The sequence below is a fragment of the Mobula hypostoma genome, chromosome 10 (assembly GCF_963921235.1).
Source record: "Mobula hypostoma chromosome 10, sMobHyp1.1, whole genome shotgun sequence".
Taxonomy (NCBI): domain Eukaryota; kingdom Metazoa; phylum Chordata; class Chondrichthyes; order Myliobatiformes; family Myliobatidae; genus Mobula; species Mobula hypostoma.
This window is the reverse complement of record NC_086106.1, coordinates 100,933,584-100,954,176: the sequence shown is the minus strand read 5'-3', so window position 1 is coordinate 100,954,176 and position 20,593 is coordinate 100,933,584. Positions and strand designations below refer to the sequence as shown.

The window sequence follows — 20,593 nt, the reverse complement described above, 5'->3', positions numbered from 1 at the left end:
AGCAAACCTTTCTCCTTCTCAATCCCAAAGCAGGGTCTTGTCTTGAAATATTAACAGACCTTTTGCTTCCACAGATGCTGATGAACTTGCTACGTTCTTCCAGTTCTGTTTTTTTGTTTCAGAAAAGGCTTATTTTCCCCACTCCAAAATCACACCTGTGCTATCCTCCAAGGATGCCTTCTCAATCTACTCTCTCCCACTCATTAAAGTGCAGTCCCTTGGCAAAATTATCAGCTCCCACTCCTCTACAACTTTGTTTCTAGTCTACCTAGTCAAAATCTAGCCATCAGTGAGTGACAAATTTTGTGTTAACCAACTTTCTTATAACTTTGATACTCAATTCCATCTTAAGCTGAGGTTCTGAGTTCCAAATTTCCCCATCACAAATAATATTTACCTCCCTCTCTGTGGCACTTATTGTTTCCATCCTATCTCAACTCTGTCTCTGCAAAAGTCTTCATCTCATGGTTAGCCTATTTCTTCTATGCTTTTTAACATTCAGATCATCCAAACATTTGGTGTCTATAACCTACTCTGCCTTGACAACTCAGTTTAAAAAAAAGAGCTCAGTACTTATTCTGCCTTTTGCCTATCACCTGTCCAGCTCTTGGCTTTATCCCTCCTCTCCCCCTCCCCCTCCCCCTCCAACTTTCAAATCCCTTACTCACTCTTCCTTCAGTTAGTCCTGACGAAGGGTCTCGGCCTGAAACGTCGACTGCACCTCTTCCTACAGATGCTGCCTGGCCTGCTGCGTTCACCAGCAACTTTGATGTGTGTTACTTGAATTTCCAGCATCTGCAGAATTCCTGTTGTTCAGTACTTATTCTGGTTTGGTTTCATTTCTTCCTATCTCCGATACCTCCTATAACTCTATGACCCCAGACAATTACACCATTCTTCTGTTATTGGCCTTTTATCTCCTCTTCATTGTATGTAGCCTTTGACCATGAATTCAGCTATTTTGATGATGCTTAGAGTAAGACTCCAAAGGGCTAAGTGATCTTAACTGAATCCACAGATCACATCAGGAATCAAATTGAAAACAATTGACAAGTGCTAATTGATAGCTCAGCCAATTATATCTTCTACTGCTTTGACTATGATTTAGTAATTGTCTGTAACTTGCTCCTTTTATGATAGGTCCTTATTCTTACGTGTATGTCTAAGCAATTTTATACTTTTTCTTGCAGATCTTGTGTGGCTATAGCATAACAGTCATATCATGATAATCCCTGGGGACTTTAACATGCAAATAGATTGAGAAAACCAGGCCAGTACTCGACCTCAAGAGACAGAACTTGTAGAATGTCTAAGGGATGGCTTTTTAGAACAGCTTGTTGTTGAGCCCACTAGGGGATCGGCTGTGCTAGATTGGGTGTTGTGCAATGATCCAGAGGTGATAAGAGAGCTTGAGGTTAAGGAACTCTTAGGGAACAGTGATCACAATATGATTGAGTTCACTTTGAAAATTGAGAGGGAAAAAATAAAATCCAGCGTGTCGGTATTTCAGTGGAATAAAGGAAATTACAATGGCATGAGAGGAGAAATGGCCGAAGTTGACTGGAAAGGGATATTTGCAGGAAGGACAGCAGAGCATCAATGGCTGGAGTTTCTGTGAAAAATGAGGGAAGTGCAAGACAGATATATTCCAAATAAGAAGAAATTTTCAAAGGGAAGAAGGACACTGCTGTGGATGACAAGTGAAATCAGAGCCAAAGTAAAAGCAAAAGAGAGGGCATACAAGGAAGCCAGAGCTAGTGGGAAGATAGAGGACTGGGGAGTTTTAAAAACTTGCAGAAGGAAACTAAGAAGGTTATTCTGAAGGAAAAGATGAATTATGAGAGGAAGCTGGCGACTAATATCAAAGAAGATAATAAAAGCATTTTTAAGTATATAAAAGGTAAAAATGAGTTGAGGGTAGATATAGGACAAGTTCTAAATGATGCTGGAGCTATTTTAATGAAAGATGCAGAGATGGTAGAGGAAATGAATGTATATTTTGCATCAATCTTCACAGTGGAAGATGTCAGCAGTATACCAGACATTCAAGAGTGTCAATGAAATGAGGTTTGTGCAGTGAAAATTACAACTGAGAAGGTGCTCAGGAAGCTTTATAGTCTGAGGTTGGATAAATCTCCTGGACCTGATGGAATGCATCCTCTGGTTCTGAAGGAAGTAGCTGGAGAGGTTGCAGAGGCGTTAACGATGATCTTACAAGAATGGATAGATTCTGGCATTGTCCTGGATGACTGGAAAATTGCAAATGTTACTCCGCTATTTAAGAAGGGTGGGAGTAGCAGAAAGGAAACTATAGACCTGTTAGCCTGACATCAGTGGTTGGGAAGTTTTTGGAATCGATTGTTAGGGATGAGATTATGGCGTACCTGGAGGCACATGACAAGATAGGCCAAAGCCAGAATGGTTTCCTGAAAGGAAGATCTTGCCTGACAAACTTACTGCAATTCTTTGAGGAAGTTACAAGCAGGGTAGACAAAGGAGATGCAGTAGACGTGGTGTACTTGGATTTTCAGATGGCCTTTGACAAGGTGCTGCATGTGAGGCTGCTCAGCTAGATAAGAGACCATGGAATTACAGGGAAGTTACTAGCATGGGTGGACCATTGGCTGGTCGGCAGAAAACAGAGAATGGGAATAAAGGGATCCTATTCTGGCTGGCTGCTGGTTACCAGAGGAGTTCCACAGAGGTCGGTGTTGGGACTGTTACTTTTTACGATGTATGTCAATGATTTGGACTACAGGATTTGTGGCTAAATTTGCCGATGATACAAAGACAGGTGGAGGAGTGGGTAGAGGAAACAGAGAGCCTACAGAGAGACTTAGATAGTTTAGGGGAATGGGCAAAGAAGTGGCAAATGAAATACAATGTTGGAAAGTGTATGGTCACTTTGGTGGACCATAAACGGGCAGACTATTATTTAGATGGGGAGAGAATTCAAAATGCAGAGATGCAAAGAGACTTGGGAATCCTTGTGCAAGATACCCTAAAGGTTAAACCTGCAGGTTGAGTTGGTTGTGAAGAAGGAAAATGCAATGTTGGCATTCATTTCTAGAGGTATAGAATATAACAGCCAGGACGTGATGTTGAGGCTCTATAAGGCACTTGTGAGACTGCACTTGGAGTATTGTGTGCAGTTTTGGGCTCCTTATTTTAGAAAGGATATACTTACATTGGAGAGGGTTTAGAGAAGATTCACAAGAATGATTCCAGGAATGAGAGGAACATTTGGCTGTATTCCCAAGAGTTCAGGAGAATGAGGGGCGATCTCATAGAAACATTCTATTAAAAGGCCTGAACAGATTAGATATGGCAAAGTTATTTCCCATGGTAGGGGATTCTAAGACAAAAGGGCACAGCTTCAGGATTGAAGGACGTCCTTTTAGAACTGAGATGTGGAGAAATTACTTTAGTCAGAGGGTGGTAAATCTGTGGAATTTGTTGCCATGAGTGGCTGTGGAGGCCAAGTCATTGGGTGCATTTAAGGCAGAGATATATAGGTTCTTGATTAGCCAGGGCATCAAAGGGTATGGGGTGAAAGCAGGGGAGTAGGGATGACTGGATGACGTGATCAGCCCATGATTGAATGGCAGAGCAGACTCATTGGGCTGAATGGCCTACTTCTGCTCCCAAATCTTATGGTCTTATGGTCTTATATCCTGTTGTTTCCACAATTTCAAAGTAACATTACCCCAAAAGGTAAAATAATTCTTCAATTTTCAACACCATGCATGCATTCATGTTGAGACTGTGGAGTGCTCTTCCTCAGTGTATTGAGATTGCATACTGGATTAAATATGTATTCACTATAAATGTATTCCATACATTCTGTCTATAACCAGCCATATTTTTGTCAAGCAGACAATCATATGTCTCTAAGTACTTATTTGTGTCACCCAGCTGAGAGACATAATTGACCAAACTTCAAACAGGTAAGTTAGCATAACTTGAAGCTACACTGCACCACACATGAAAGTTATCTGTTCAAATTTATATCATTAGAATAGAGTGACTGCTTAGGAAGTATTATAGCACAAAGGATTCCATGTGCAGATTAACTTGGGAATAACTTTATGCCCAGGGATGGATGAGTTGGAGACAGATGGGAGATGATATGGGGGGGGGGGGGCTCTGTGGAGCAAAATCTTTGAGCCAGTGTGCTTTAACCCCACCAACTTCTGGTTTTAGCAGGAGTACGGTAGATCAAGAGATAAACTACTCTCCACAGGCAACAGTTGACTGGCTTCAATTCAACGCATGATTTTTCAGACCTTGGAGGCCATGTTTATAGATCATGAAAATAATGGTAAATAGGGCAAGATGGAAGAGCCAGATTCTGGAATCCTTGTTCCAGAGCAGTGGAAGTGGTTTCTTGAGTCCCACATGCAAGCCTCTATGAAGTTCCTGTAACTGGCACAGCACCATCAGCTCAGCCGTGTCACTCAGTCCCTTGTCTAACCAATATAAACATACCTACAGTTTCAAACTTCGATTGCACAACACCAACAATCCCTGACTCATCCCACATTTATGATTAACTTATCACCTCCACTACAATCTCCTACCCAACTACCTACCTGGTTGTTTTTCCCACCCCATCAAATTGGCCAGCTGTTAATCAGGAAACCGGTTGTGAAAGTTAAAAACAAAGATCCCTGCTATTGGTTTAAACAGAAGCCAGCAATTCAAGCTTTTTTTTTTGGTCAGGAATTCCCTGCTTCCTTCCACTGACACCTAATTAAATCTTTTGTCCTGAGCCCATTAATAGAGGTTTATGGTAAACTGTTAGTCACTGAACCCACAATAATCTATACTAGGTTCAGTCTTTGGAGCTTGATTAGAAAACATTACAGTTAGATTCAACTCACCAGACAAATTGTGTGATTGAACACCTATCACTTAATTTTATGGAGACATTCCGATTTTTAATTTTGCAGTAACTGCTCAGCAGCATTGACCTACCTGTGCCTCATGTCTCTGTTTCTGATTCAGCAATTTGAAAAGTCATCAGTGCAATGTGGGAGGAACAGAAAAGAAAGACCATTTAATTGTTATATAAACCACAGTAAGGCATACAAAAACAACCACCCAATAAATACAAGCATACGATGGGTGAAATCATACTCTATATTGGTGCACAATTGTCTGAAAATTCACCATTTGTTGGTAATAGGTGTAGATTTTCTTTAAATACTTTCTATAATCTAGACCTTAGTCTTTCTTCCAAATTCATTTTCTTGAAGTCAATGGAATGGACTTCAGAGGCAGAGTATAGGAAATGATTCTGCTGATTTAGCACTACTAACAATAAATTGATTTCTAGGTAAATGACTTAACATTATACTGCGGAAATAATTTGCTGTTCAAACAAATATCTTGGACTTTCAGTTAGTTAAGGTTTCTGTACATTAATATGTTGTGCTAATACATAATACAATTTCACCTCAACTTGCAACGGAACAGTTCTCAGGAAAGGTCACCGACCTTATACATAAGCTCCATTTCTCTGTCTTGATTCTGTTTGACTTTCTGATCATTTCAGGAATATTGTTTTCAACTTGCATTTTTAGCAAATGTAGTACTATGATTTTGTCCATATTGTGAATAAAAGTAATCTAAGCACTGCTCCAAGCCCCACTCTGAATTTTAAAATTTACTCACTGTTTGCAAGCCACTTAATCTGATAATTAATCCATATGTTCTCAGGTGATTGGTTCATACGTTGTATGCTAACTTTTCACAATGCCTTTAAGAAATAGATATGTATTACATTAACCACAGCATCCTTGTCTACACTCTCAAAGAATGTTCAGGCAGAATTGCCATATTGAGATGCACTATTCATTATTAAATGTTTAGTTCCATGATATTTTTCTATTTTCTCCTTCAATAGGGATTCCGTTATAATTCTGATGTTAAAATGCTTGTGTTCCATGAACATACACATTCTCCTCTTTAAATTCTGGCATTGTGTTAGCTATCCTTGGATTCTCTGGCACAAAGATGTTTCTTTATAAATTATTTATTACTGTGAATGCGTCTCTGCTATTTTATCCAAAGTTTATTTCAAAATATGCTGATGCAATTCATCTGGAACAAAGGGTTTCTCTGCTGCTAATTTTATTAACGGCTACAGCTCCCCCACTGAACTCACCACCATATCTTTCCACTCAGACATAGTACTGTGGTACATGGCCACCAAGACAGTCCTCCTCTTTGGGTTAACCATTCTTATGAGAGGAAGGAGTGGATCATGAGCAGAGGAGGTTGAAGTACTCAGACCTGGCAGGTGAGTGTAAGGAAGCTATTTGGAGGACCATTATCTACCCTGTGGCGGTAGGATAATGGAGCTTTGTTGGTACGTTGACGGTAAGGTTACTCTGATACGGCTGTGACTGGAGCGAGGCTCAGCAGAGCCACCTGTTGGTTGGAGAGGCAGAGAAGGGCAACTTTTGGCTGTGGCTGAGGCTGAGGAGGAAGGCCATAAATTGCGGGACCAACTAACCCCATTGGAAGCTGCAGGGGTTGACAGAGAGATGTTCCTACCACTGCTCCACCACCACAATGTGCACCAGGGGTAAGGAAGCAAAACATTGATGAATGTTGGTCTGTGGCTGATGATACTGCAGCTGACCTAAGGACACTGTTGGAGGTGTGACAGACAGCAATGCCAAGCGGGAAACATTTTCCTGTAAATCTCATTAACTATTTAAGCATGTGTTCCCTTTTTGGTTTTAAATGATGTTGTCTCATTTGTGGTATTTCTTTGAATGTCACTCAATCCATTGCCATGTTAAACACTGAAGCAAGAACTTTAAAGTTGGTCTCTTCGTGAACTTTATGTAGAGACCTATTTGGCACTAATATTCAGTTCTGTTCTACACATACGATTGTGAAATTCATTAAAAGGCCATCAGAAAAGTTTTCACTTGTTTTACGCCCACAATATCCAGAGATCAGTGTGAAACCAGGGCCTGTGTAGTTCCCGACTGGGCCTCACCCAATGTAGCACATCTCCTGATACTTTGTGGACAACATCATCCACCACTGCTGCCTGGAAGGAGATGTGGGTTTCCTCTGGGTGCCCCAGTTTCTTCCCTCAGTACAAGGTTGCTTGGTTAATTGGTCATTGTAAATTGTCCCATGATTAGGCTAGGATTAAATCAGGGGATTGCTGGGTGTCGCGGCTCGAAGGGCTGGAAGGAGACTGTTCCGCTCTGTATCTCGATAAATAAATAAAAAAAAGCATACTCCCTGATGCAGTCAAGGTAAACCTGGACAGCTCAGGAGGAAACTGGAACTGCAGGGGAAAGGGAGAGGGAGACACTTAAAGTGAAAACCAAGTCCTAGCCAGTGCCACAATACAAAGACAAATGTCTAGTGCACCACAGGTGTGTGAAAGTCTTCCAGGCCTCGTATCAAAGAGCCTGTAGAGAAATGGTAAACATGGTTTCCTCTTATTTATGTGATAAACCCCATTTAATAAAACTGTTTTTAGTTTTATAAGATATATTAGTGTGATCTGCATATAGATGAAGAGGGAAGCTCATAAAAAAGATTCCATAAGATCTTTAAATGGGATTCCAATTATCAGTATGACTAGTAAGCTACTGAAGTAAATGCAGAAAAGATTCACTTATTGATACATTATGATTAGTGCAAGCAGACATGCAAAATAGAATGGAGGGAATTTTATAAAAACTCCACACCCCCGATTAGTGATGAACATCTCTGGGTTTTTCATTCTAGTGCTGTCAATGATTGCCTTGCATTTGTGGGAAGCAAGAAATGCAGGCAAGTCCCACTGCCTGAGGTGCCACTTGTACCTCACTGAAGTCAAAGTGGATGAAATCAATTCTTCATGACTACAGTGTCTGGGGTCATCTCACTGATGAAGCCATGAGCTGTAAATTGAGAGATACAGCACAGAACTCTTACATCTGCTTGTAGTGACTGTGTGGCAATTAGGACCATTACCCTTGAGAACAAAGCAGTACAGGACATACTAGCTGAAGCTCTGCCTGCAGGATGTCACACATCTCAGCACTGACAGATTGGGAATGATTTAATGAAAGCAGGTTGAGCTGGCATGTAATACAGTGTCTTTAAGATTATCTGGGAGTATCTTTGATAATGGTTGGAAATACTGCTATCTCCTGCTCTGAGGTTCCCCCTCAACTCAAGTCAAGTTTATTGTCATTTAACTACATACATCTATATAATGTATATAACCATATAATATATATAGAAATGAGACAATATTCTTCGAACCAGGGTGTAAAGCACTATTGTACACATAACACACAGAACACATGATAACTTATGAAGGTAAGGATAAAATCCTATAGATGAATCATACATAAACAAGCTGAAGTGCATTAATAGATTAACCAGTGACACTTTGAATATAATGTGGCAGGGAGTTCAGAAGCCTAATGGCCTGGGGAAAGAAACTGTTTCTCATCTTGTTTTTATGCATTGTCAACTCATGCCTGATGGGAGAAAGTCAAAGAGGATGCTGGATATACCTGTGCTGAGCATTTAGCTTTGGGCACAACAATATTTTCTGCCAAGTGTATTACAACCAAGGCTCCATGCACTGAGTTCCTAAACAGATGAATGTTGGTGTCATAAGGGAGCGTTGGGAGGCCAACCCAAATGTAAGACAGTCACTGAAGTACTGGAAACTGGACCGGACTGGACTAGAGTTAGGGACGGGACTGGACACAGACTAGGAGCTGGGACAGGAACACAGACTTGGGCTAGGACTTTGGATGGGAAAGCAGGACCAGGACAAGGAATTGGGAATTAGGAGCCTGGGTTTGGACTTTGAGCCAGAGACTGAACAAGGGACTTGGGTCTCGACTCAGGCTCAGACCCCAAAATTAGGTGAGGACATGACATGGCTACAGGACTGGACATGGTTTGGGTTTTTCAAGGCTTGGGTCAGATAGGCCCTTGAGTACAGAGCCAGGGCTCCTTAGGGCACAGGGCCAGGACCATTCCTAGGATGTAGGGCCAGGATGTTTTCACAGGGCTGGGCCCCTTCCTTGGACACCAGGCTGGGATGACTGCTGAGGTAAACCACCAAGGAAACTGTCAGGGATTCAGATGGAGAGGGGAAGGAAACAGTCCAGCCTCAGGGTAACAGCAAAGACAGCCTGGCTTACCCAATGGAGGCAAGGACAGGAAGGGACAGATCCAACTGCAGGGTAATGGCAAGGACAGCCTGGCTTACCCCACAGAGGCAAGGTCAAGAAGGGAGCTCAGTCTGGGGTGGCTCCAAGTCTCAGGGCATCCAACAACCTTCGCTGGCTACAGAAACAGCCAAATCCATATCCAGCTTGGAGTGGCAGACAGCTACTCAGCTGGCCCTGGAAACAGCTAAATCCATACCACAATGACTGCTCTGACTAGAGATAACAAGGCTCCATGAAGTAGTGGTCCTCCAACCAGGCCTAGAGATCACAAATGGCTGCTCTAGCCTTCCACCAGCAGATTACTCCAAGGGGATACTGACAAGACAAGCCAGCAACCACACTCAACCCAGGGCCAGTTATATTCCCAGTCCCAAGACGAGCATCAGGTGCCTATGATTAAGCCCAACTGATACAAGGGACAGCCAGAAGACCTGGAGTCCGGAGTCCATGGACCGGACTGTGAACCGGAACGGGGACATTACGGACCGGACTATGACAGTTGGAGAGAATTCCTCAGCTTAATTTAAGCACACTCTAGATTTTAAACAATCAATGAAGTTTAAGGCTGCTTAATTATATCTCCCAGTGACAGCAGTTGTCCTCATAACTAGCAAAAGTAAAGACAAAGCAACACATGGTGCTCTCATTCTGCTGAGAAAATCCCAAAGAGCACTCTGCAATCTATTTCTAACGTATTAATCTTTGTTAGGAGGGGTGGGAGATAGATGAAGATTTAGATATTTCAAGACCACCAGTTCTTTCTTTCCAGTGATCAGATATTCAGTCTTAATGACCCTTAGCTTAGTGACTGACTGCTTTCATCTACACTTTTCTGTGTCATGGTAGACAAGCAGGTAGGGAACAAGTCTGGACTCCACATACAGGAAATTACTAGAGCTTTCTCCCTAGCACCTACTTCCTTCTCCTCACCTCCATCGGCCAAGTACAATGGTTGTTGGCTTATGGGGGTGAGGCGAAGAGAGCAATCCGTGTGAAACATACACAGTGCAGTGCTATACAAAAGCAACCAAATGCATTGGCAATAATAATCAAGCTCAAATGCTCATGGTGAAAAAGAACCTTGCCACTACTTCTGGGATATTCATAGTAAATAAGTTTTGTGCTTAGTTATACATCCTGTCTCTTGACAACAGTAAATGGTTTAAAATGTCAGACTTATAATAGCTAAACTTCAGGTGTGAAACTTTCAGATATAAATTAGTCCAAGTGTGGCATACCTCAGCTCTAAAATATTTATGGCATTTCCAGATGGAAAGATCCGGCGTACAAAATTGAAGTCCCCAATGTAGATGCTGCCATCTGGGCCGCACGCCAGTGCAACTGGTGCATAGAGTTTATTGTCCTTTGCTAGACTGTTACAGTTTGGACAAGCAACGCTCCGTTGACGACCATTTCCCATGATGCTTGTAATCACAAATGGCTGCTGGGATATAAACTGGTTCTCTCCATTCCCTTTGTGTAATATTCCTGAAAACAAAATTAAAAGGAGGACATAACTAAGAGGGATTATATTTGTTTTGTTGAATGCTTGCTGTGTAGAGAATGCACATGATTAAGATATGATCTTGACAATTCATGTGAATAAAAATGTCATATTTGAATCAGAAAAAAAACTACATCATGGTTCCTTGTAGCTTAAAAATATGAACCCGTTCTAAAGTGATGATATATTTAAATGCTGCTGAAAACTGACAAATGGTGCAATACAAGGATCACTCGAAAGTTTATTTATATGTCATACTTTTTATTATTTGTATTCCCTTATTTTTTAATGTTATTTCTTCATCACGAGAAGCTGGTCATTATTTGTGTGGTGACTTTCCAAGATAAGCACCAATTCTGAAATGATTCTTCACAGCTGGGTTAAGTACCAAGCATGACTGCTCTTTCAGATAACTAGTATTGGCATGGTTGGTGTCAGCTGTGCTTTTATCTCTCTGCAGTGTCCATGATTTCTGCTAGTAATTATAGACAGGGACAAAGTGCCCAACCGTTAATTATTTAGATTCCACAATGGTCATATATGATCTACAGATTCTATTTGTCACAGTAATTGTAGCAGCTGGTAAGAGGAACCCTTCAAATGTTAGAGTATTGCATGGTATTGTAGGTATCGTAAACTGACGCGAAACTATTTTGACAAACAAATAGCTTTCCTAACATTTAAACCACGTAGCAGAATTTTGCATCTAATCAGTTTTACCTTAAGTAATGCTTTCCAAATACCCAAATGTTCTGTACATTATTATTTGACTCCTGCTTGAAGTGCTGGAAACGTTGCATATTTCAGAATCCTGACACAATACTGGTTAATCTAAAAATCTCACAATCGATACTACAACAGTAGTGCTGATAGAGAAAGGCAGCTGCATTCTTCGACAGTAAAACGTACCAATACAGGCAGTAGGATTATTACAGGCAGCCTCATATTTCATTGATCAATCAAGATGGCACAACATGACCTGCACTGTGAGGGACATAAAGTTTAAGGATATTAATAGATTAGATGGATTAGAAGCCTATAATTTGAAGGAGTAAGTTTAAAGACAGTGACTATACTTCATTAGGAGTCTGAAGAGATTTGCTATACCAACAAATACACTTGAAAACGTCTATAGATGTACCACGGAGAGCATTCTGAGAGGCTGCGTCACTGTCTGTTATGGGGGGGCTACAGCACAGGACCGAAAAAAGCCGCAGAAGGTTGTAAATTTAGTTGGCTCCATCTTGGGTACTAGCCTACAAAGTACCCAGAATATCTTCCAGGAGTGGTGTCACAGAAAGGCAGTGTCCATTATTAAGGACCTCCAGCACCCAGGTCATGCCCTTTTCTCACTGTTACCATCAGGAAGGAGGTACGGAAGCCTGAAGGCACACTCTGCGATTCAGGAACAGCTTCTTCCCCTCTGCCATCCAATTCCTAAATGGACATTGAATCCATGAACACTACCTCACTTTTTAAATATATATTATTTCTGTTTTTTGCACAATTTTTAATCTATTCATTATACATATACTGTAATTTCTTTCTTTCTTTCTTCTTCTTCTTCTTCTTCTTCTATATTGTGTATTGCATTGAATTGTTACTGCTAAGTTAACACGTTTCATGACACATGCTGGTGATAATAAACCTGATTGTGAAAATGAAAGGGGGGTTTTATAGTTACATAAAATAAGTAAATCCCACTAATAGGCTGCCATAATATTTGTTTTGCACACTGGGACTATAAGGAGCAGGAAGCATGCACAGCAGAGCCTCTGGTAGTTTGAGGGGATAATAAAGGGAAGTATTGAAGACATTAGAGGACTGCTTTCCCAATAAAACAAGGTAACATGAATGGCTGTAAGGAGGAATGCCTGGAAGTTTAAAAACAAGAAATCTATCACCCATAGTTGTAAATTTTATAAGTCAGTTCTACCAGTGCAGAGCATCATAAAGCATGCATTATCATATATTATTATATATCATATTTTTAATTTGAGATAGGAAGATGCTATTTAGCTTATCAAGTCTAAGCTATCTATTTAGTTTTTCCACTGCAGGCACTTACTTGTAGGTCTATTGTTTACTCCAATGTCTTTTTTGCAGTGTGGAATGGCTGGGAAAATCCATGAAGTCTTGTGTGCTGAATATAGACTTAGGTATAGAACATACATGGAGACATGGAACTTTCCTTTCTATAAACCCTGTCATTACACATGGTTTGATAATCAGCTGCATTTTATGTTCAAGAGAGCCTAAAATCATTTAATACTTAAACTCCATTTAAGTCACTGAATTCATGTCTTGTCTGTTTAGCTTCACTGTTTTTGTATCACAAGTGCTCAAAGACCTTTCATTTGTTTTTTTCTAATTTTACCACTACAATGTTTTGTTGTCATCATATACGATTCTTGAAAGATATATTCTTTGCAATTTCACTTCTCTGCAAGTGGAGTCATGAATGTTTCACCTAAATAGTGCTTGGAAATTTGCCAATTTTGAAAGAATGAAGTTTCATTCTAGCTCTGGTTTTGTATGTCATTAGGAGTTAGAGGGAAGTTGGGAAGTACAAGTCTATCTGGCTTTAGCTGCCAAAGATCCTATCTTTTTTCCCAGGGTTATGACATGAACAAGTACATAGTAAGATTAAGGCACTCCAAACCTGAGAAGGTGCTCGCAGAATAAGCAAAAATAAGCGAAATAATGACACATAAAGACTTACAAAGGAGATGAAGGAACCTCACTTGACTTGTGGTTCTCTTGATTTGTGTCATAGCTATGATAGGAGATTTGCAGAAACCAAAGAACCACATATGTGTCAGTAAATTACATCCAAGAGGGATGTCATTCAATCTACTTTGTTCATGTTAGATATATTAGAGCTGTTCAGGTCAATTAAACTTCCTAATAATCAAAAGCAGAATCTCTACTAAAGTTGATTAAGAAAATCACGATGAAAGTTCCTGGTCACAAATAATTGTGTGAAATTAATTGCATCCATATGACAAGGAGAAGGTTGGTTGGGGACAGGAGTGCTAAAAGGAAACCAGGGTTAAATTGTCATTGCAAACAACAGGAATTCTGCAGATGCTGGAAATTCAAGCAACACACATCAAAGTTGCTGCTGCGTTCACCAGTGTAGTGCGTTCTGTGTTCTGTAGTGCTAGAACTACAGAAACCACTTTATTAGACTACAGAATGAATATCATGTACATTTCTGGTCACCAATGTGTAGAAGAGATGTGGTTGCACTTGAAAGACTACGGGGAAACTTTATGAGGATGTCTTCTGCACCCAGAAAAGGATGGATATGTTGCTTGTCATTTTTGAGCAGAGGAAATGGAGAGGAGATGTAGTAGGTGTATAAAGCACTCAGAAAAAAACAAATAGAAAGGCATCAGAAACCAGGGGGCCATAAATTTAAACTAATTGGTAGAAGAATTAGAAGGGCCAGCAGGACTAGGTTTTCACCCAGAGGTGTAGGAGGAATATATTTTCATCCAGAGGGTTGGAAGGGTTTTGAATTCATTGACTGAAGAGGAAGGTTAGTCAGAAACCTTTATCATTTTTAAATAATACTTGGATGTGCACTTGAAATATTATGGCCTCCAGGACTAAAGTAGGGAGGTTGGATTAGCTGTTCTAGCCAGTGCATTTGTAGTTGGTTGAACACATCTTCTTTTAACATCACAAATTTTAAAGCTACATTTATTATCAAAATATACAACTCTGGAATTCTTCTTTTCTGAGTAGCCATGACACCAAGAAAGCAAAGAAAGGCAACCCCCCAAATCTCCCCTCCTGCATAAAAAAAACAAAAACAGAGTAGACACTTTAGCCCCCCTCCCCCCATCACTCCTCTCACACAAGAAAAAAGAACAAAATGGAACAAATCCCCTCCCCCGCACAAAAAAATAAACAAAATGGAACAGGCACATTGACCCCAAATCCCCCTCTTCACACACAAAAAACAAGAAAGATCAGGTGAAAAACAGGGAATATAAAAAAAAACTATAAGACTGAAAAGAAGTCTTTAGTCCAAGTCCAGATCCAAAATGCAGAAAACCTGGGCAACACTCTCCGGGCACGGTGGAAGACTATCCCTTCTCGGAAACAGAGCAATCAGAAGATAGGCAGCTGACGCACTTGCCTTGATGCTTCAATCTCCCTCGTCATTTTAATCGGCACACAATGGAAGCTTCAAGCGGTGAAATGGAGTCAAACATTGGCCTGCGCCCCGTGCTGCAGCCTGCCTGCCATGAGGTTCATGCACATTGCTTCTGCCTCCAGGAACCCTTTCAGAGACTACAGAGTGGTTTTCTATAAATCTATGAAAACATTTTGCAAATTTTGCAAAAATCTAAGTAAAACTTTTGCAAATTTTCTGTAAATCTATGAAAGCAGAGCACCAAATGCATGCTATCACAGAAAGCATGTGCAAACTCCTGACAGCACCTAAGGTCAGAATCAAACCTAGGTCACTGTAACTGAAGAAAGGCAATCCTAATTGTTTTTGCACTGTGCTAACAATTACACCATCATGATATCTACCTGCAGTGAACTGAGAATAGTTCCCAGTGGAACTATCAGTTTACCAACCCGAACACCAATGGCAGAATTTCAGATGGTGATGAGGAGGCATACAGGAGTCACATAACCTTGCACTCAATTTAAGACTAAGGAATTAATAGTGGACTTCAGGGAGGGGAAATTGAGGGATCAGCAGTGGTAAGGGAGAATGATTTCAAGCCTGGGTGTCTACATTTCTGAAGCTGTTTCCTGGGCTCAAAATATTGATGCAATTGCCAGGATATGACAGCAACTACGCTTCATTAGGAGTTTAGGAGAATTAGTATGTCACCAAAGAATCTTGCAAATTTCTACAGACGTACCGTGGAAAACACCTGACTGGTTGCATCACCATCTGGTATGGAGGGACCACTGCGCAGGATCAGAAAAAACTGCAGAAATTTCTAAACTTAGCCAGTTCCATCATGGGCACTAGCCTCACATGCATCGAGGACACCTTTAAAAGGCAATGCCTCAAAAAGGCAGCATCTGTCATTAAGGACCCCATCACACAGGACCTGCCCCCTTCCCATTGCTACCATCAGGGAGCCTGAAGACACACGCTCAACATTTCAGTACCAGCTTCTTCCCCTCTGCCATCAGATTTCTGAATGGTTAATGAACCCATGGACAATACCTCCCTATTTTTTTGCTCCTTTTGCACTACTTACTTAATTTATTTTTATGTATATTCTTGTTGTAATTTATAGTTATAAAAATTATTATGTATTGCAATGTACTGCTGCCACAACTCAACAACTTTTATGACATATGCCAGCGATAATAAACCTGATTCTGGGCTCTCACACAAACTGAGATTTCACCAAAATCAGCATGCTCTTCATCAGTGATTCCTCAACTGTACTCCAATGTTGGATTGTTTAGGAGTGTGAACTTGGTAGTAAGCCGAACAGTTACAGTTTTGAAAGTGTCTGCTAAATCTATGGCAGATTAGACCTGGCCTAGAAAGAGCAATTCCGTTCATTTTACAGAGAAGAACTTGTGGGATAGGTCTCAAATAATTGTAAGGAAATCTTGCATGGACAGCGATTGCTGATTAGTGGATTAGAAAAGGAAACTGAAAATGCCATAATGTAGGTCAGCAGTGATCATGTGTGGCTAACCACAGGCAGAGGACATAAAACAGAGCACTGACTTTGATGAAGAATTTAAAGGGAATAGTGTAGGAGCCTACATTTTTATACTTCCAGATAAAAATAATTTAAATTATAAACCAACATTGTTTTACAAACTCATCCTACATTAAATAACAATGGGGGTAAAATGTTTCATATTTTCAAAAATTGATCTTAGACTCAAAACATACTGGGATTTTCAGGAATATATATTTGAAATTGAATATTTCAAATTGAATTTGAAATATGGCTCTTTTCATGACAGAAATGAACTTTGCCTCATTTTAGGAAAATGTCCTCCTATCTTAACTGTGAACACATGTGTAAAGCATTTTCCAAAAGTCACATATTAACCATAGGTGAATAAGATGACCTAATTTTGACTGGAATAATATTCATGAACTTTAACTAATACTTTGAAAAATGCTCTGCTTCTTATTCCATGAAAGCCATAAATGAGTTGTAATTTATGCACTAATTGATCTCCTGTGGCTGAGCAGACAGCAAATTAAAAATTAATGTACTCTTTAGGTGAAGAGGGATCAGAGAGCAGGATATAATTGGACCAGATCTGAAAACCTGCTTGCTTAAAATGCAATAAATCTGCTTTGAATTTCATATCCAACTTCAAATCCACATTTACTAAGAATTGGTTGAAGAAAACTTTGACAAATCTATGATCTGATTCCATTAGTCTAATGATGGTTAAAAAAAACAAACATTGCATTCAACCTCAGGTTTGGTATAATTGGTGAGATTTTGTGATCATCAACAAGTTGCTGAGGCTCACAGCTGACCTCCAGGCACATACTAGAGTGGGGATTTGGTGAATGAAGAAAGGCAAGATGTAGCAGTGAAACCTCGGGCTGTAACATGTTCCATCACATTCTGGGGAGTGGGAGTGTGGGATGCAGGGGATGTTTCATCCACCAAATATTGAATATATTTAGACAGCTAGCTATGTCACACCTTTCACCCCTCAGCATCACCCTCTCCCTGTCTGTCGAAACCTCCAAGAATTTTTGAATTTCTCTAGCATTAAGAAATAATAAAAAATGTATCAAAATGAAGTCAATGAGATGGAGTGTGTAAAAAGAGCTACCTTTCAATCAGGTCCAAGATTAAGATTTAAAAGGCAGAGTTTTGTGGCAGTTTCTCTGAGTTGGGCAGTGACCAATCAACAAGAGGGATTCATTAAAAGGGGCCAAAAAAAAACGCAAGAGCAAGCAGAGCAGAAATTCTTTTGAGAGAGAACAAGTGCTACACCTGCCCCTACACCTCCTCCATCACTACCATTCAGAATCCTAAACAGTCCTTCCAGGTGAGGCGACACTTCACCTGTGAGTCTGTTGGGGTTATATACAGTGTTCGGTGCTCCTGGTGTGGCCTCCTGTATGTTGGTGAGACCTGACGTAGATTGAGAGACCGCTTTGCTGAGCAGCTATACTCCAAACGCCAGTGGCCACCCATATTAATTCCACTTTCCATTCCCATTCCGATATGTCCATCCATGGCCTTCTCTACTGTTCTGATAAGGCCACACTCAGTTTGGAGGAACAACACCCTATATTCCGTTTGGGTAGCCTTCAAACTGATGGCATGAACATCCATTTTTCAAACCTCTGGTAATGTCCCCCACCCCCCCTTCACCGTTTACCATCCCCTTTTCCCTCTTTTACCTTATCTCCTTGCCCACCCATTGCCTCCCTCTGGTGCTCCTTCCCCCTTTTCTTTCTTCCATGGCCTTCTGTCTCTTTCAGCAATCAACTTCCCAGCTCTTCACTTCATCCCTCCCCTTCCGGGTTTCACCTATCATCTGGTGTTTCTCTCTCCCCTCCTCCCACCTTTTAAATCTACTCCTCAGCTTTTTTCTCCAGTCCTGCTGGAGGGATTCGGCCCCAAACATCAACTAGACATAGACATAGACATAGAAAACATGGACTACTCTTTTCCGAGATGCTACTTGGCCTGCTGAGTTCCTCCAGCATCTGCAGATTTTCTCTTTTTTTTTGATTCTTTTAGAGTGGCTTCGGCCTTTCAGACTTAGGCAAGATCGGGCCTGGGTGAGGTAAAGTGCCTGGTAAGTCTTTCTGTTCTTATTGTGTAGTGAAAATGGCTCCACGTGCAGTGTGTTTGTACTGTGTGTGTGAGATGTGGGAAGTCTGGGAGACCTTCATTCTCGCAGATGAATACATCTGCACCAGGTGCACAGAGCTGCAGCTCCTGAGAGAATGTATATTGAAAATGGAGCTGCAGTTCGATAAGCTTTAACTCATACCGGAGACTGAGGAGGTGATAGACAGGAGCTACAAGGAGGTAGTTACCCCTCAATTGCAGGAGACAGTTAACTGGGTGACTGGGAGAAGGAAGGGAAATGCACAGCCACTGCGGAGTACATCTGTGGCCGTTCCCCACAATCATAAGTATACAACTTGAGATGCTATTAAGGAGGATGACTACCTGGGGGCTGCCACAGTGACCAGGTCTCTGTCAAAGAGTCTGGTGCTGTGGCTTAAAGGAGAAGGGAAGTGACAGGAGATTCCATTGTCAGAGGAACAGAGACACAATCCTGTAGGCACGATAGAGACACCCGGATGGTATGTTGCCTCTCTAGTGCCCTAGGCAGGGATGTCTCAGATAGGGCTCGTGGCATTCTCAAGGGTGAGGATGAGCAGCCAGAATCCTTGGTGAAAAAGAGACGGATTATACCTGAACAGGAGGGAGTCCAGTATCCTGCGGGCAGGTTTGCTAGAGTAGTTCAAGAGGGTTTATTCTAATTTGCCAGGGGATGGGTATAGGAGTGATAGTGCTGAAGATGAGGTAGTTGGTTTTACAAACAAAGGCAATTCGTAGTGAGACTCCTAACAAGGAAAGGCTGATGATAGGGCAAAATTGCGTCAACAGGATGGGCTGCAATGTAAAAGTGGACGAAATTGAAAAGGATGTAGGTATTATATTTGAATGCACACAGTATTTGGAAAAAGGTAGATTAACTTGTAACATAGTTACAGATTGTCATGTATGATGTAGGCATCACGGAATCATGACTGAAAGAAGATTATAGCTGGGAGCTTAACGTCCAAGGAAACACATTGTATTGAAAGGGTAGGCAGGTAGGTAGATGGGATGACATAGCTCTGTTGGTAAAAAAATGAAATCAAATCATTAGAAATAGGTGACATAGCGTTGGAAGGTGTTGAATCATTGTGGGTAAAGCTATGGAACAGCTAGAGTAAAAAGACCCTGAAGGGAGTCGTATACAGACACCCAAAAAGTAGCAAAGATGTGATCTACAAATTAGAATAGGAAATAGAAAATGCTTGCCAAACAGGCAATGTTACAATAGTCATGGAGGATTTCAATATTTAGGTAGATTGGGAAAATCAGATTGGTGCTGAATCCCAAAAAGGGACATTTATAGAATGCTTAGGAGATGGCTTTTTAGAGCAGCTTGTGGTTGAGCCCTCCAGGGGATCAGCTTTTCTGGATTAGATATTGTGCAATGAACCAGAAATGATTAGAGAGCATAAGGAAAAAGAGCCCTTAGAGGAAAATGATCATAATATGATTGAGGTTACCCTAAAATTTGAGAAGGAGAAGCTAAAGTCAGATGTTTCACTATTATAGTGAAGTAAACAAAATTACAGAGGCATGAGAGAGGACACAACCATAGCTAACAAGAGAAGTCAAAGCCACATAAAAGCCAAAGAGACAACATATAATAGAGCAAAAATTACTGGGAAGTTAGAGGATTGAGAAACTTTTAAAAACCAACAGAAGCCAACTAGAAAAGTCATAAAGAAGGATAAGATAGAATATCAAAGTAAGCTCATCAATAATATTAAAAAGGATGGAGCTTAGAAAAATAGAGGGCTATGGGTAAGCCTTGGCAATTCTAAGGTAAGGACATGTTAGGCACAGTTTTGTGGGCTGAAGGGCCTGTATTGTCCTATAGGTTTTCTATGTTCCTATGTTTCTAGGATACCAAAAGTTTCTTCAGATACATAAAGTGTAAAAAAGAGGTAAGAATGGTTATCAGACCACTGGAGAATGATGTAGTAATGGGGGACAAGGAAATGGTGGACGGCATGAATAATTTGCATCAATCTTCACTATGGAAAACATTAGCAGTATGGAGGATGTTCTAGAGTGTCAGGGTTCAGAAGTGC

The 20,593-nt window shown here is 40.8% G+C and overlaps 1 protein-coding gene across 4 annotated transcripts in view; it reads right to left on the bottom strand.

Annotated features, from left to right (window-relative positions):
- tenm1 (teneurin transmembrane protein 1) overlaps positions 1-20,593 on the bottom strand; it is a 2,340,669-nt gene that overhangs the window by 135,119 nt on the left and 2,184,957 nt on the right. For all 4 annotated transcript variants that reach the window (XM_063060938.1, XM_063060937.1, XM_063060940.1 and 1 more), the window contains 2 exons: positions 10,454-10,703; positions 4,978-4,998 (listed from right to left, as the gene is read on the bottom strand). In XM_063060938.1, the coding sequence (XP_062917008.1) occupies positions 4,978-4,998; positions 10,454-10,703 (271 nt within the window). The remainder of the gene's footprint in view (positions 1-4,977; positions 4,999-10,453; positions 10,704-20,593) is intronic.